General features: G+C 38.5%; 1 protein-coding gene across 1 annotated transcript; it reads left to right on the forward strand.

Moving 5' to 3' along the window:
- Positions 1-869: 869 nt before the first annotated feature.
- LOC131236160 (uncharacterized) lies at positions 870-2,592 on the forward strand. The gene is made up of 6 exons (XM_058233297.1): positions 870-1,034; positions 1,106-1,343; positions 1,447-1,656; positions 1,739-1,831; positions 1,914-2,021; positions 2,107-2,592. The coding sequence occupies exons 2-6, from the start codon at positions 1,260-1,262 to the stop codon at positions 2,590-2,592; spliced, it is 981 nt and encodes a 326-aa protein (XP_058089280.1). The 5' UTR covers positions 870-1,034; positions 1,106-1,259.
- The last annotated feature ends 15,333 nt before the right edge of the window (positions 2,593-17,925 follow it).

A 17,925-nucleotide genomic window follows, 5' to 3' on the forward strand; every position in this document is an offset into this window, starting at 1 on the left:
CGACGTTACGGACAATGAGGATGAAATACTGATCAGTGATAGTGATGGTGAAGAAATAGCTCTAAGCGATAGTGATACAGACGACGATTATTAAATGTACACATGATTTACATGTCATTTTTCAATTCGAATAATTTATGTATTCCATGTATACGTGAAAATTACAAGTCATGATTAATTCTTTTTATTGACTTGTTTATAATCCACATTTGCAGTTGAGTCAATTTCTGATCATGTCCTCCTTAAACCGGAGCGTAGCAGAATCACGCAACATACTTCATCAGCTGTTGCAGATGGATGTTTCGGTCCTATCTTCTTCTGGTAGGGCCATAGAGATACCCGGTCTGGTCGATGAGTGTAGAGTGGAATATATCGACGATGACTCAGAGGAAAGATTATGCTATCTCAAAGAAATTTCAGGGCTGATGGAGATATATAACCGCGGGAAACGAGATATGGAAGATGCGACTCTGTCACTTGCACATCTGAATGGAGTCCCAAGAGACCAGATATCTCCTATTGTGACTGGCATGTTGGCTGTAAATATGTCGAGTGCTTCGCACGAAATGACATATGCTTCTGAAGTATACGATAGCTTACGCAGGGAGTACTTCGGATAGTTTACCTCAAAGTTGTTTCGTATTACAACGAAATATGTGTATTTAATATAGAATGACAATGTATAATGGAATTTCCAATGATTATAAATTAAAGTTTACAGTTTTATTATATTCTGCTTGCATTATAGTGTAATGGTCTAATCATATTTTAATCATCTCTCTAAGCATAAACACATGCATTGTACCGTCAACACTACTTGTACAATGTTTTAGTATATTCCACTTGTATTGATATTGTTTAAATTTATAAGTTCGTAGCTCGCACATATTCAGTGATGGCACCAGGTGGGAGAGTACGTCGTTCGCGCACTGGATCTACCCCTTCTACTCGTGAAGTGACGGAGCCAGCATCGCCGTCACATGTTGCATCGCAGGCGTCTGATCCCTCAGTCGCGCATACACCGGGCACTGCATGTAAGTCTAGGCGTATATTTCTTTTAATGATTTCTGTTTATGTTTAAACTTACATATTTCTTTTGCAACAGCGTCGTCGACCAGCCGACGAGGACGTGGACCCACGCGTGGGTTGCTTTTAGAGCGACTTACGCGTGAGGGTAGGGTGACGGTAGAGTTCCCACAGGACTGCATTAGACCTGTTGGGAACAATGCCATGTTGTTTACGTCGGAGGTCGGTGTCTTATGCCGATCTCTGATCCCCCCACCACTCCCCGTTGGGGGGACGTGACAGATGATGTGCGGCAGCTCATCCGTCAGCGCCTTCAGGTAAATTTTAGTAAATTAAAATTTATTTTATAAAAGTTCATTTACAGTTAAGTTATTTTCTTAATAAGTTTATTATCTTAATCTATTATTTACGAAACTGCAGGATAAATTTGACTTGGATTTGAGTGTTCCGCACATCTCCCATGCCGTCGACGACATGATGAAGGAGCGGTTCAAGGATTACCGCAGTAAGTTACACCGGCAATACAAGCGGTGCATGAGCCACGAGGAGGCCGTACAGTCCGCACCGCTGCACGTGACCGATGAGGACTGGCGGATACTCTGCGATAGGTTTTCGTCTGATTCTTTTCAGGTAATATTTACATATTTATGATATCTTAACGTAATAATTAAATTCACAATTAATAACAATGTATTATGAATAACGTGTTCAGAAGAGGAGCAAAATAAATTCTGACAATAGAGGAAAGTTAGAAGTGAACCACGTAGCTGGTTCAAAGTCATTTGTACGACTTCGTCACGACATGGTAAGAAAGTACTGGTAATTATTACGTTTATATATTCTTTCCATGCATTTATATTAATTCTATTGTCTTTTCGATTGCGCAGCGAGATTCCGTCACTGGCCAGGAGCCCGGACCAGTAGACTTCTACAAAGGGACTCACTGTCGGCAGGCGACAGGATCTTGGGTACATCCTAGAGCCAGCGAGATTTGGGTAAAGATCCTTACATTGTAAAATTTATTTACATTAAATTATAATAATGTCATTTATTATGAAAATTCATATGTTTTCATTACAGGAGGAGATGAACACCTTACGCAGTCAGCCCACTCCCGATGGTACTCAGCGGAGTGAGCCAGAGATCCTGAGTCAGGTGCTTGGCACCCGTTCTGGATATGTGCGTGGGTTTGGCCATGGTGCCAAGCTCATGGCACCCGCTAGAGCTGCCTCCAGCCGATCCATCGTCGTTGGCGACAGCGCCGTACGCCGAGCTGATACTGCAGAGAGAGAGGTTCAGCAGCTACGGGTCGTCGTCGATGACATCAAAGATCAGCTGGACAGACAGAGGGAGGAGCAGGAGAGGAGGATGGAGGAGGAGCTGGCGAGGCAGAGGGAGGAGCAGGAGAGGAGGATGGACGATCAGCTGGCGAGGCAGAGGGAGGAGCAAGAGAGGAGGATGGAGGAGATGCGGGTGGAGCATGAGCGACGGATGATGGAGATGTTTCAGGTTATCGCTGCACGCTTATCCACTGATGCCCCAGCGCCTCCGCCTTCATCTGTGTGATTTTTTATATATTTGTTTATTATGTTAAGTTTTGAATGAATGTGATGCGGATAAGATTGTTTGTGTTTGGATGAATGTAGTTTATGTTTGGGTTTGGGTTAATTTAATTAGATGGATGTGAATGTGAATATGATGAAATATATATATATATATATAATAGGTGTATATCAGGATGAATATGATGAAATATATTGTTAACAGGTGTATATCAGGAATTTTGAGCGCAATTTTAAGAGGTATATTAAAAATAAAAAAAAAACTGTTAGCAACGAAAAATTTCGTAGCTAAAAGTATTGTAATTTATTTTTAGCAGCGAAAATATTCGCTGCTAAAAAGGCTTGTAAAGTTTTTAGCGGCGAAAATATATTGTTAACAGGTGTATATCAGGAATTTTGAGCGCAATTTTAAGAGGTATATTAAAAATAAAAAAAAAACTGTTAGCAACGAAAAATTTCGTAGCTAAAAGTATTGTAATTTTTGGCAGCGAATAAAAAGGCTTGTAAAGTTTTTTAGCGACGAAAATATTCGTCGTAAAAAACGGAAATACTTTTAGCAGCGAAAATTTTCACTGCTAAAAGTCTTGTACAGTTTTTTTGCAACAAAAATTAGCATCGCCAGAAAGGAACGAATTTTTAGCAGCGACAACTTTTGCTGCTAAAAGTCTTGTACAGTTTTTTTTGCAACGAAAATTATCGTCGCTAGAAAGGAACGAATTTTTAGCAGCAAAAAGTTTCGTTCCTAAAAGTCTTGTACAGTTTTTTTTACAACGAAAATATTCGTTGCTAGAAAGGAACGAATTGTTAGCAGCGAAAATTTTCGCTGCTAAAAGTCTTGTATAGTTTTTTTTGCAACGAAAATTATCGTCGCTAGAAAGGAACGAATTTTTAGCAGCGAAAATTTTCGCTGCTAAAAGTCTTGTACAGTTTTTTTGCAACGAAAATTATCGTCGCTAGAAAGGAACGAATTTTTAAGCAGCGAAAATTTTCGATAATAAAAGTCTTGTACAGTTTTTTTTGCAACGAAAATTATCGTCGCTAGAAAGTAATAAATTTTTAGCAACGAAAATTTTTGTTGCTAAAAAAGTCTTTATATGTTTTTTGTGATGAAAATATTTATCGCTAAAAATGAATAATACTTTTAGCAATAAAAGTTTCGCTGCTAAAAGTCTTGTGCAGTTTTTGTGGCGACGAAACCTTTCGTCACTAAAAGTAATGAATTTTTAGCAGCGAAAATTTTTGCTGCTAAAAGTCTTGTACAGTTTTTTTAGCGACAAAAATTTTTGTCACTAAAAGCCTTGCTTTAGCGACGATTTCAATTTTTTGCCGTTAAAATCCATGCACGTCGGTCTTTTAGCGACGAAAATTTTCGTCGCTAAATGTATATAGCTACGAAAATTTGACTTTTAGCGACGAAAATTTTCGTCCCTAAAAGGGATATTTCTTGTAGTGTGCGTGTACAACCCCTTATCGACGAGAAGATCGTACCTTGACAGTGGGTGCTCCAGATACATGACCGGTGACCTAACCCATTTTTGTGAGTATTCATATTTTGATAGTGGGTTAGTCACGTTTGGAGATGGGAGCTCTGGTAAAATAATTGGGCAAGGAAAAATAGTTGGACCAGGAATTCCTAAAATTAAAAATGTTCTTTGTGTGGAGGGTCTAAAACATAATCTCCTTAGCATCTCACAAATATGCGACAAAGAACACTTAGTCACCTTTTCAAAAGATGTGTGTAAAATCTTAGATCATATAGAAAAATTCATTATGAAAGGTTTACATACAAGTGATAATTGCTATGTTATTGATAGTAGCAATGAGAATGTACTGTCCAGAAAATGCCATATGGCTGTGAAAAACGAGTCTAAACTATGTCACCAAAGGCTGGGATATGTTCACTATCGAAATTTAGCCAAGTTAAGTTTGAGAAATTTGGTAAGAGGCCTTCCCAAGATTAGAAAGGAAGAAAAGATTGTATGTGGTGACTGTCTTAAGGGTAAACAAATAAAAGTCAGACACAGAAAGACAACCACCATAGCAACATCAAAGCCGTTGGACCTGTTACACATGGACCTAGTGGGCCCCACCAAAGCTGAAAGTCATGACAGAAAAAGATACTTCTTGATGGTAGTGGATGATAACTCCAGAGTTACTTGGGTCACTTTTCTTTGAGAAAAATCTGATGCTTTTAACGAATTTGTAGTTATGTCAAAGCGACTCCAAAATGAGAAAGGATACTGCATAAATCGCATCAGGAGTGATCATAGTGGTGAATTTGAAAATAAGTGATTTTAAAGATATTGTGATGAGAAAGGAATTCACCATGAATTCTCAGCCCCCAAAATTCCTTAGCAAAATGGAGTTGTTGAAAGAAAGAATCGAGTACTATAGGAAATGGGCTTAGTTATGCTGAATGGAAAGGATATGGCCAAAAGCTTCTGGGCTGAAGCAGTCAATACCACCTGCTACATAATAAATAGAGTATATCTGAGAGCAGGATTAAACAAAACACCATATGAGATATGGTACAAAAAACAACCTAGTGTGAAATACTTCTGAGTCTTTGGCAGTAAATGTTATATTTTGAAAGACGGAGAACACCTAGGTAAGTTTGAATCTAAAAGTGATGAAGACATTTTTCTAGGGTATGCCTTGAATAGTCGTGCTTATAGAGTATGCAATCTAAGGACCCTTACCATTCAAGAATCAGTTAATTTGGTGGTTGATGACCAACCTCATGAAGAAGAAAGTCTCTTGAATGAATTAGAAGATGATGCCGATTCATGCATTCTAGGTAAGTCAGATAACAAAACTTTCACATCTAATGAACCTCAACCGTCATCTAACATACCCATCATTAAGGATCACCCTCTAAATCAAATCATTGGAGATCCTAATGATGGTGTAAGAACTTGACGTCAAATAGAAAGCATTTATAGTCATTTTTGTTTTACCTCAAAGATTGAGCCCAAGAATATTGTGGAAGCACTTCAAGATGAATATTGGATAAATGCTATGCAAGAAGAACTTCGACAATTTCAGAGAAATGAGGTATGACAACTAGTTCCTAGACCACCTGATACAAATATCATTGGAACCAAATGGATCTTCAAGAATAAATTTGATGAATCTGGCAATGTGATTAGGAATAAAGCAAGATTGGTAGCTCAAGGATATTCACAGACAGAAGGCATTGACTTTGATGAAACATTTGCTCCTGTAGATCACCTTGAGTCAATCAGGATTCTCATGTCAATTGTAATTGCATTAAAATTTAAACTATTTCAAATGGATATCAAAAGTGCATTTTTGAATGGGGTACTTGATGAAGAAGTTTATGTGGAACAACTTAAAGGATTTTTAGAACCCAAGTATCCTCAACATGTCTATCGATTGAGCAAAGCACTTTATGGTCTCAAATAAGCACCACGTGCTTGGTATGAACGTTTGACGCAATTTCTTTTGGACCATAAATTCTGCAGGGGTAGTGTAGATAAAACACTATTCACTCAAAAGACAGAATTCATTGCTCATTGCCCAGATCTATGTGGATGACATAGTCTTTGGCTCTACATTTAAAGATACTGCTCATAACTTCGCTGATCTCATGAAATCTAAATTTGAAATGAGTATGGTTGGTGAGTTGAACCTCTTCTTAGGCCTACAAGTGAAGCCATTGCACAATGGGATCTTTGTATGTCAGAGAAAGTACGCAAAAGATCTAGCTAAAAGATTTGGACTTGAATCTAGTCATACCTATTATACTCCCATGAGCACCACACTCAAACTCTCCAAAGATATAAATGGGAAAAGTATGGATCAACACCTATATTAAAGCATGATAGGAAGCCTATTATATCTAACTGCAAGTCGTCTAGATATATCATTTAACGTAAGAGCATGTGCGCGATATCAGGCTGATCCAAAGGAATCTCATCTAATTGCAATTAAAAGAATCATCAAGTATGTGGCTGGAATAACCCCCTTCGGTCTATGGTATTCATTCGAAACGTCTACCATCATTGTTGGATACTTAAACGCCGATTGGGCTGGAAATTTAGAAGATCACAAGTCAACCAGTGGCGGGTGTTTTTATATTAGAAATTGTTTAGTGTCTTGGAAGAGCAAGAAACAGAAATCAATTTCCCTATCCATTGTCGAAGCCGAATACATTGCTGCAGGTAGTTGTTGTGCTCAACTCCTATGGATGAAACAGATGCTACTAGATTATAGAATTGATCAGTCAACACTAACTCTCTTCTGTGACGACACTAGTGCTATCAACATTTCAAAAAATCACGTTCAACATTCTCAGACCAAACATATTAACATTAAACATCATTTTATCTGAGAACTTGTTGAAGAAAAGATCATGTTGTTGGACTATGGGTCTACAAAAAATCAAATTACTGATATACTAACTAAACCGCTAGATGCAAATAGGTTTAGAAATCTTTAAAAATCAATTGGATTATGTGTAATTTGATGATAAGTCGAGTCACTATGGTCCTCTTATTTTTGTCTGGTTAAACATGTACTATATAGGTATATCTTCATGTTTTAACCATATTTTGTATGTTAAGAGAGATAATTTTCAATTTTTTTTGACATACTTGATGAAATCGAACAAGTATCGATCTCATTGATGGCTCTTGGGAATACAATGTCTTAACCGTCGGTCCCTTCTAACGGTTATAAATTCAATTAGTCTCGATATCAATTGGTCTTTAATTATTGGTCCTTTCCAACAGTTATCGATAGTCTTCGATATCATTATGAGCCTGAGTTCGATGCCATCGAAAGGATATCAATATCATCAACACTTTGTTATAAAAGAGAAACGAGCGTATGAATATTTTTTTCCAACTTGCTCTCTCTTCTCTAGTTGTTTTTCTTTGATCTATATCTATCTTCTTGCCCTCTTCTCAAAGAAGAACCACAGTGAAAGGCAAATGTAAGGATCTTACTCATTCCAAATCATCCAAATCAAAGAATAAGTAACCAGAAACAAGTAAGTCTCGCCCCAATCAGTTGGATTGGGAATAAGTTACTGTAGCAGAGTGCATTGTTCTTAACAGCGCTACTGAACCATTCGGAGTGGATCACCTCTTAGAAGCAATAGGGTGGCAAAATATACTCAATCTTGGTGGACCTTATCAATTTGAATTGATTCATCAATTTTTAAACAGTTGCCATATTTTTCGTGATAATCCCCCATGTATTCGATTGGAGCTCATGCATCACATGAAACTCATTACTCCAATCATACTTGGTCGTCTCCTAAACCTAGAAGTAACTCGAATCAAAGTGACGAAACGTAATATAAATGGGTTAGGAGTATGGGGTGAGATAACATGAGCACTGTGTCAAGGCACCATAGTTCGTAGGAATGATGAAAACTCTCTTCATGTCAACCACCTTGGACCCTCCTTCAAAATTCTTCACAGCATTTTTGAGACTAATGTGTATCCATGTGATGCAAAGGAAAGTTATCTTACTCCCTTTGTGCTCAATGTCCTGTACAATATTTATTAAGAGGTCCAAGTGTGCCTTCCAACCCTTATCCTAGGGTAGCTAACTCGTATAATAAGAGGGAAACATCGTGATACACTACCATTCCCCTTGCTCATTTGCAAGCTAGCTCAATATGTGGGCCTACCAGCAACGTCCAATGTTATTCATCATAAAGTATGGTTTGATCAAGACGCAATCCAGCAAGCACAATAGTTGTGCCTAACTTCATCCTATCAACCGAATAGTCCTCTTGCATAGACTCTTGGCATCAAGAATGATCATCATTCATATCCTCCAACACCATGGGGATCTAATTGCATGCCGCTTCACAGTCCTAAGTCAATCACAAATCACCGGGATTACTAACATGAACGACATCTGCTAAATGGCTTCGCTAGTATTGACGAGCGTCTTCACAACTGTGAAAGGCATCTAATAGGGATTGAGGATAGAATTGAAACACTCCAGCATACCACACAACAAGTAGTTGAGTTGCTAAAAAATGGAGAAACTCGAGCACCTTAGTTGATGAAAGAAGGATTGGTATGGGGGTGGCCATATCGGGACACTGTGGTTAAATTCTTTTGGGGGATAGAATGATTTTCTTGTGATTATATAAACAGTAGTTAGTTTAAGTATTCTGGGGTTGTTCATCCTCTGAATGAGGAAACTACTTTTTGTTTTCATGTGCCCATGGTTGGGCTGGATATTTGGATGGTTTGTTTTAGTTTGGATGCTTAAATACTGCCAAGCTTGGGCAGTTTCTTTTGGATATTTTGATGGCTGAATGTTAATATATATATTTGATGCCTATTCTCTGCCAAGTCTATCTGCTCACATTATTCACTGATCATCTATCTGAATCTCATTCTACTTATCTATGGAATGTATGGTATAAATGGTGCTTGCTTTTCTGATAATTATTCTATATCTATAGAGGTTGTAAGCTGGTTGGTGATTTCTAACGTTTTAATGATACGTTGCTATCTGCTTTTGAGAAATCTCAGCTCTCCTTTGCCTTGATTCTCCCATGTTTTTATGCTTAAACTTCAATAAACTAATATTGAAAAATATTGCCCTTGGCCAATGACTGATAAAAAGGGGGAGAACAAATCCCACCATGAGGAAAAATTGGGTATATCTATCTATGTATGGTGGTACAGGTGTTAGGGGGAGCAGCTGCAAGAAGATAGGGGGAGCAGCTACTACTCAATGCTTCAACCTTGTGTGTGAACTCAAATAACATATTTGTAAATTTGTGTAAATTAAGTTCATGTAGACACAATTTAGGATGTTGTTTTAGGTGTGATTAGGTGTTTTGTCACATAATTGACAAAGGAGGAGATTGAAAGTGCCCTAGTTTTTCAATTAGCGTGAGTGTTGAGTCAGCATGTCAAGTAAGCCCCACATGAAGATCATTTAAGCGTCTGCCTCAAACTGGATGTGTGCTCTGAACTCGTTAAAGGTAAATCAAGCCTCACATGCCATGTTCTAAAACACCAAGGTATATAAAACCTTAAAATGAGTAGAACAACATACGTGTTTGAGTATGAAAACTAATCTTGCAAAATAGGAAAATTTCAAAGTTTTCAACCCTTCTCGATATATTAATAACACATCGATGTGATCGAACACCTATTATCGATGTCCTCGAAAAGTACTCGATATCATCGAATTAAGGACATCTTGTGTCCAACAACTAACTTGATCCTTCGACAACTTTCTCGATGTATCGATGGACTCTTCGATATCATCGACATTCAAATACCGATAACATCGAGACTGCTTGATATAATTGATCTGGCTAGTCTATGTCCAGCGTGCTCTTAAGGTAAATCATATGTTTATCGATATCTCGAAGCAAGCATCGATGTCATTGAAACTCAAATTCCGATGATATCGAGAGAGCTTCGATGTTATCGAATTCAGACCAAACTAGTCCAGCAAGCTTAATAGGAAAATCCTCTGGAAATAACTGAGGAATCGATGATGTCTCGATATGATCGTAATTCAAATATCGATGAAATCGATATATGCTAGATATCATCGAAATAGATCAAAGATTATCTAGCAAGTTCTTTTGAAAATCATGTGGAAATGATCGATGTACCAAACAGATTGTCAATGAAATCGAAATTTAAACTCCGATGACATTGACTCACACTCGATGGCATCAATCCTCAGGCAAAAAGTTTCAGGTATATAATTTAGTGGTGTTCGTATCATCGAACCTTGCTTCAATAACATCGAAAGTATACGTTCGATTACATCAAAGCAGACCCCAACGATATCAAACTCAGTTAGAATCTGACGTCTTTATTACCATTGAAACTTTTTGTCTATTTAAGGAGAGCTTGTTCTTGGTTGCTGTAGTGAGAAAAAGAGAGAGAGCTTTGACAAAGTAACTACATATCATTTAACCTAAAGTCCTTTTTCTCATGGGAGTTCATTCCTCAATCCACCTACATCATTGACATTCAATATAGTGGATTGGTGAATGAACTCCCGCATTCAAGGATCTTCTAGCTACCACCTTAATGGCAAATCATTGAGGTGTGATCCCTTGAATGCCTAAGATCTTGGAATTACTGTCTCTTCAATGATTATTATTTAATAGAGTAATTACCAACATAACCTTAACCTAACTCGTCACCATACATCGAAGCATCATCAGCATTGCGGATCAAGGGAGCTGAAGATTCTTCATCATCAAAGGAGGATATTTTTATCAATATGCTTAATGGGGCTCATCTACTTATCTGTAAGTCATTAGAGTCCAGAGACCCTGCTGATCATTCCTTTGTGTAGGATTAGGTCACAGGTGATTCTCACCCCTTTCAAGTCCTTATAGGCGGCCTTTGATGGGAGAGTACATGTGGGTGCTGTGTGTTGACCCTTACTCTTATAGAGCATAAACTTAGGTCCTTAGTATAGGTCCTTGGCCTGTGTGGCCTAAAACTTAAGTACTGTGTGCTGACCTTTGCTCTTATATAGGGTATAAAACTTAGGTGCTATGTGTTGACCTTTGCTCTTGTGTAGGGCATAAACTCTAGGGTCCTTCTGTGGATCCTTGTCCTGTGTGGCCTAAAACCCTAAGTTCCTTGTGTGGATCCTTTGCTCGTGTGTAGAGCATAAAACTCGGGTGTTGTGTGTTGACCGTTGCTCTTGTGTGGGGTATAAACTTGTGTCTCATGGAGATATGTCTAGGTTCCTTGTGTAGGTCCTAGAGTCGACCTTTTATAGATTGTGAAGGTTAGAGGTGAACCTGATTTAAAACCTCCTTTAGTAAGATCTGGTACACTCAAGGGTTGAGTGCGTCCGCCGGAAGTGGAGTAGGCACGTAGCCGAACCACTATAAATGACTGTGTTTGGGATTGATATTTTTACCTTACTATTTGTTCTTACTTTGAATGTTCTCATAAAGTATGCTCACATGATTATTTAGAACTGATAAGAATCACATCCCATGCACACACACACAGTCGCATCATTTATTCATCATAGACTAAGATTGCAAATTGGGGTCATCTTGATAGTTGTTTGTTAAATCAGGACTCTAATAATAGGATTTTAAATCATCATAAAATTTTATAAAGTCCTATTCATATTCACCCCCCTTTAGGACACTTTGACCTATTCCTACTTCTAATAAAGCGGTCATCACCACAATTCCATTTTTTTGAGAGGAAGAGTCCATGCTTCTAAAAGATCCTAATTGCCAAGATTGATCTCCTAGTCTAATGGAGATCCATTTTCTTTATATTAGTTAAATACTTTTTTGTATGTTAGTTGTTTTACTTTTGGTATTTTGCTTGTCTTTCTGTCAATTTGGAGAAATCAACGCACTTGCATATTCATTGTTTTAGTTACTCTCTACCCTTTACTTGTTTCATTTTAGTTGTTCTCATGTTGCTTTTATTGCATACCATCTTTTACATTGGTGTAAAGTTTGAATTTCACTAAGCACCATGCTTTTCAATGCTTGAAATTTATCATTGGATAATTACTGATTTAAACTCATGATTGATTAATTGGTAAGTGTGATGGAATTTAAATTGATATTGTTTTAAAGCTTTGTGCCTCACAATTTTATATTTGGGTCATTTTGAGGATACATGAATATACAAAACTTGTCCACCTAAAATGAATTTTGGTGTTGAATTTTAAAATCTTCTCACATGTTTTGCTTGAGACTAGCAAAATGCTGGTTTAGGGTGCGTTAAGTGTTAAATATTGTATATTTATCCCCAGTTTTGCATCATTTTTCCTTACATTCAAATGTTAAATTGGTCTAATTAGATGTATTTTTTGTTATGGGTAAAAATGGACTGACCAGATGTACGAGATAGATGAGCTGAGTAGCTAGACTCAATGACTATGGATTGCTTCGACCTCAGCCTCGGTTACCAATCTTGGAGGTCGACCTTGAATACCGACCTTGGCCTTAGGTACTAACTTCAACATTAGATGCCGACCTCGGCGTCGGGTACTAACTTCGGACTCAGATACTGACCTCGGCCTCGAAGAAGAGCCCCAATCACGATCAACACTTCAGCCCGGTCTCTACCATTCTTGACCATAGCTGATAGTTCAACTAGGTCTATAAGATCTCGACCCAGTCATCTAGAGGTTGGCCTCAGCCATCTACCCAGACCTCCTCAGATCTCGGCTACTCGGAGATCTTATCTGAAGAAGATCTTCCCGAGATCTTCGCCGTGGATCTCAGAGAGATAAACACAATGCATTCGGAAGAATATCCCTTCCATAATACAGAATCATCATCCAAGAGGTATTGCTATATCTGTCTCTGACACCAAAGGCTATAGATAAAGGCCTCCTCTATAGTAAAAGGTATGATAACTATCCCGATTCTATTATGCTTACTATGAGTCCATATCATGACTTATCCATTGGAGTGTTCCCGGCCTTAACCGGTGCCCCCAGTGTCTTCTCTTGTTTCCCATTAAATCATAGGCACTCTAGCTAGTAGGAGGTGAGGCAGGACCGACCAGAAAATAGCATCAACATTTTTTATTTGCAAAAAGATTTGAAGTCTAAGACAAAAATTGAACTAAAAATGAAGTTTTATAGCATAAAAGGAGTTGAATTTAAAGCAACCAAAGATTTAAAGCATTGAAGATAAAAAAAAATAAGTACTTAGATAGAAGATCGAAGATCAAGTGCAATTAAAGTGAAGAAATCAATAATTTCCAATCAATCGATTAAACCTTTAATCAATCAAGCAACCTTCGATTGATGTTGATCGATCGGGAGATGAATCGAGGAAATCAGGATTTATTGTAACAACCCGTCCATTCCATACCATTTTCTATGCATATGTACACGATGATCGATGCCCTTAGTTAGACCTGGATTGGCCCTTCATAGTACACACCTAACTGACCGGAACCCCAAGACCTCGAAACTTATTTCATATCGACCGCCCCGTCGCTACAATCACGTATGTACCACCCGTGCGTCTGTACGATACTCCGTTAGTGAGATATGCCGTGAAGAATCATTAATATATCATGTGCGCAAGGCGCCATAGACTCCATTCTGCACATGTACACAACACATGCCATGCACACATGTACATGTCACACATGAGTGAGAGAATCTCTACCCATGTGTGTGATGTCACACACCCATACCTCTCCCTCTCTCATGTACACCTCAAGTCAACTCTTTTCCATGACACACCTTAAGCATGACATCATCACACCATGCCATCCCTTGCTCCTTTAACCCACCATTAATTACAAATCATGCAGAAATTCCCATAATCCTAGCCTAAGCTAATATTAATCACATTAGCTTAACTTAACCATATTTTTATCCATTTCTCTACAAATACCCCTCCATCCCTTAGCATTTCATTATTTTCTATACAAGAGAGAGAGAGGAGTGATCTTGGTGGGCCATCAACTCTATTAATCCCATCCTTTCCATCCATCTCAACCATTAATTACATCCCTTCCATCCATCTCAACCATTAATTCCATCAAGGTGAGTACACCCACCCTACTCATTCTTATTTTGTTTTCATTGTGTTTATGTATGGTGGAGATGATGTTGATGATAATGATGTGATTAATAGTGTGGATGTATAAGAAAAAATATACAAAACTTAAATTGCCATAGGCTTCATGTGGGACCAATCAATAGTGGATCCCACCAGAATTTTATAGGCCATCCAAACCGTTCAAAGTGTGGCCCATTAGGCTGGCCACACACTCACACATACACACATGCACACACACCACATTTAAATAAATAAATGAATTAAATATATATAGGGGGAGTGGATGCTGCTGCCAGCGTCCAGGAGACGCTGCAGCAAGCAGCGTCCTTGCTGTTTGAGTTCAAAGGGGCTGGGGTGTGGGTCCGCAACAGGCCCCACCCATAATGTATGCATTTAATCCACGCCATCCATTCAATTTCCTAGATCATTTTAGGCGTTGAGGCAAAAATGAAACCAATCTAAATCTTTGGTAGGCCACACCATCAAGAGATTGTTTTAATGCTAATAATCTGTTAGGGCCTGCATCAAAACATATTAAATATTAGTCTCATTAGACCCATCACGAGCCACAAAACCCAGCAGACGGACTGGATCGTCCTGATGTGGGCCTCACCTATGAAAAACCTTAAGAAAATAAAAAAATGTAAAGAGCATTAGACGTTGTTGCTGTCAGCGTCCAGATGACGCTGCAGCAAGCAGCGCCCTGCTGCTAACGCTGGAAGGAAGTGGGCCCCACCTTGATGCATATCGGGCATCTACACCGTGCATTTGATGGGTCCCCTTTAAAAATGGGTCACGGAACTCAGGTAGCCCACACCATTAAAAAACAAATAAATAAAAATAAAATACAAAAAATAGGAAGTTGGATCAATCCGATAATGAGGTATGTGTTATATCCAAACCGTTCATTCATTTGGTGAGCTTGTCTTAAGGCTTGAGAAGAAAAATAAGATAGATCTAACTATCAAGTGGGCCACACTACAAAAGCAGTAGGGGATTGAATGTCTACCATTGGAACCCTTTTCAGGTCAGAAGTTTTGGACTAATATGAAATTTGTTTTTTCCTTAATCCAGGTCTTTGTGACCTTATGAACAAATTGGATGGAAAATAAACATTAAGGTGGGCACTGTAAATTGTTTAACGGTGAAATCATTATCTCCACTGCTATTTGTGGTATATATGGTCCAGATAATCTTTGGATATGATTCATTCCTTCAAGAATGCTTTAAAATAATCTCTGAAAATAGATGAATAGTGTAGACATGATAAATACATCATTATGGGACCCATGTAACTTTTATCTCCTTTAAACTGTTTATACAACTCGGAGACCAAAAGCACTTCCTAGGGCCCCACCTGAAGTTTGGATGCATCTGAAACTTGGCCTGACCCCTTAACCAAGTGAGACAAACATAATGGATGGGCTGGATTTGTGAACCATGCATTGGTGGCCCAACAAATGATTATGAATGTTTAATGGAGGGTAACCCTCTCAAATTTTGAGTGTGGTGTGGCCCACATGTGCCACAGATTGACTTGATCTTTAGCCCTAGGCCCACCATGGATTGGTGGCCCATTAATTATGCAAATTGGATTGTTTGTAAATGTGATATGTGAATGGTTCGGATCTTTGTTAAAATTTCTATATATTGACGGTGTACAATCATGTGACCATGTAGTGCGTGGACTGGACAACCTACAATTGATATAACTATGATGAATGCATAACCCCATGAGCTCCACCACATAGAACCCATTGTGAATTCCATTAATGTGTGAGCCCATGAATGTTAAGACCCATTTTAAGTGAATGCCATGTGGGCCCATCAGTGGTAGCCTTGTTTGGGCCAACCATTGGGCCTCTTCGACAAGAGTTTGTAATCCCCATGTGTTGAATGTATAACGAACTGGTATTGTAATTTTGAAGTAATGATAATTAATCCCTTAAAAGGGCTGATTGTGGACAGCCTTTGATCACTTGGCACTTTGGTTAGAGTGCGGCCCCAAGTAATAGGATCATGTGACTTGTGTTTAAACCCTTAAACATGCTTAATTATAGCAAATATGTTTACTCTAGTGGTGTGAGGATGTGATATATGTGTTTGGCCCCTTAATCATGTGGGCATGTGACGTATGTATCGTCACCTAATCATATGCAATTATGGAGTATATGTAGTCATCTAACCGTATGATTGCGAAATGCACTCAAGGCCAACCAATTACATGAAGTCAAGTGGCATTGGTGACCACCCAATGACATGACCACGTGCTTATGGGCATAGCCATAGTCACCTAAACCATGAACAATCGGGTTGTACGTGCAGATTTTCTTAGTCACGAGACTTATGATATAGGTTAGATTATACAACTTGATAATAGAGTGACCCTCAATTTGGTGTCATGCGACATAAATACAACCCTTACATTATGCTCATAAGTGAGGTAGATGTGAGGACCACTAAACTATATCTGATGTGATGGAAGATAGTTCCTGGCCTCTTAATCATGTGACATTGAATCCAAGTCATTCTCCGTATGAAGTATAGGGCAATCATAGTTTAAGAGTTAGTGCAACATAGCATAACCGGGTATTTGTGCAACATAGTTTAAGAGTTCAAGAGTTAGTGCACCATAGCGAATTTGGCCTTAAGTAGAATCACAATGCACTAATTTTTAGTGCCCTTGAACTAGGCAATAAACTTCTTGGATAATTCATTAGGCAACTGATGAATTCTAGAAAAATTGGCCATCGAAACCTCGGCCTCAATTCAGTGCAATTGTATATGGAAACTCTCTTTCATCTTGAGCCAGGTTGGGATCGATTTTAGAGGAAGGTTTATATACAAAGTAAAGGTCGCTCCCATTAATTAGTTTTTGAACAACTTGAGCTTGAGAAAGTCATGGATCTATACCTCACAACATTGCATGGTAAACCGATTGGTGTGCTTGACAATTGTCATTTCACCCTCTCTGGAGAATAGTGTAAAATCGAGGAACTAGAATCCCTAGGTAGCTCAAAGTATTGATCCACTTATTCAAGGTAAGGTTTCCTATAAATCGATCAGGCAATCCATCAGTTGTTTGGTAGGGCATTGTATTCTTAAATGAGCCATTTAAGAATACTGCCTTTACATCGCTTGGTTAACAATTGTTAAAGGTGGTGGGATAGGAGGTTGCCCACTGGGCATCTTAGCTCTCTAATAGCTTTACTGAAAGATCGATGCCATCAGAGGTTTCCCCCCTGGGTAATCAGCCGCTAAGTAATAATTTTGTGACATTAGTGGTACCACCGGTTGCACCCTAAGATAATTAATATCAATGGGAAATTGCCTCCTGGGTATATAAAGAATACGAGGGTTAGTGAATTCTATTTTGTTGGTTGTTTTGGCCATTTCTCCTTGTGCCACTGGAGGTGGTGTAGGACAGCCTTGGGCTTAGGTGTGGATGATCCTTGTGAGGAGTTCAGTCTACCATTTTGCTTCATGTTCCACAAGGAAACTACTAGTGGGTTAAATATTCATTGTTGTCGAAAGTCTCTCGAAGAAGCTTTTGACCATTTTGTTGAACGGCTTTGCTTAGGCCCTACTGCCCTCTACGATTTGTCAAAAATATCCTCACATATTAAGGATGTGATTCACAACATCTCCAAGGGTTAGCTGATAAGAGGATCTGTATCCACGTCGACATGTTCGATTTGTTATCTCTCATCTTATGTCTCTTCTAGAACTTTGGGGATAAATGGCCTTTTTCAACTTGGCTACCATTTTGTTTTACTAAGAAATGGTGAAAATAAC

The sequence above is a fragment of the Magnolia sinica genome, unplaced genomic scaffold (assembly GCF_029962835.1).
Source record: "Magnolia sinica isolate HGM2019 unplaced genomic scaffold, MsV1 ctg248, whole genome shotgun sequence".
Lineage (NCBI taxonomy): Eukaryota > Viridiplantae > Streptophyta > Magnoliopsida > Magnoliales > Magnoliaceae > Magnolia > Magnolia sinica.

Coding starts and splice junctions, on each gene's coding strand:
- LOC131236160 (XM_058233297.1), top strand. CDS start 1,260: ATGCCGATCTCTGATCCCCCCACCACTCCCCGTTGGGGGGACGTGACA. Junction 1,657..1,738: donor TTTCGTCTGATTCTTTTCAG/GTAATATTTACA, acceptor TAACGTGTTCAG/AAGAGGAGCAAAATAAATTC. Junction 2,022..2,106: donor CTAGAGCCAGCGAGATTTGG/GTAAAGATCCTT, acceptor TTTTCATTACAG/GAGGAGATGAACACCTTACG.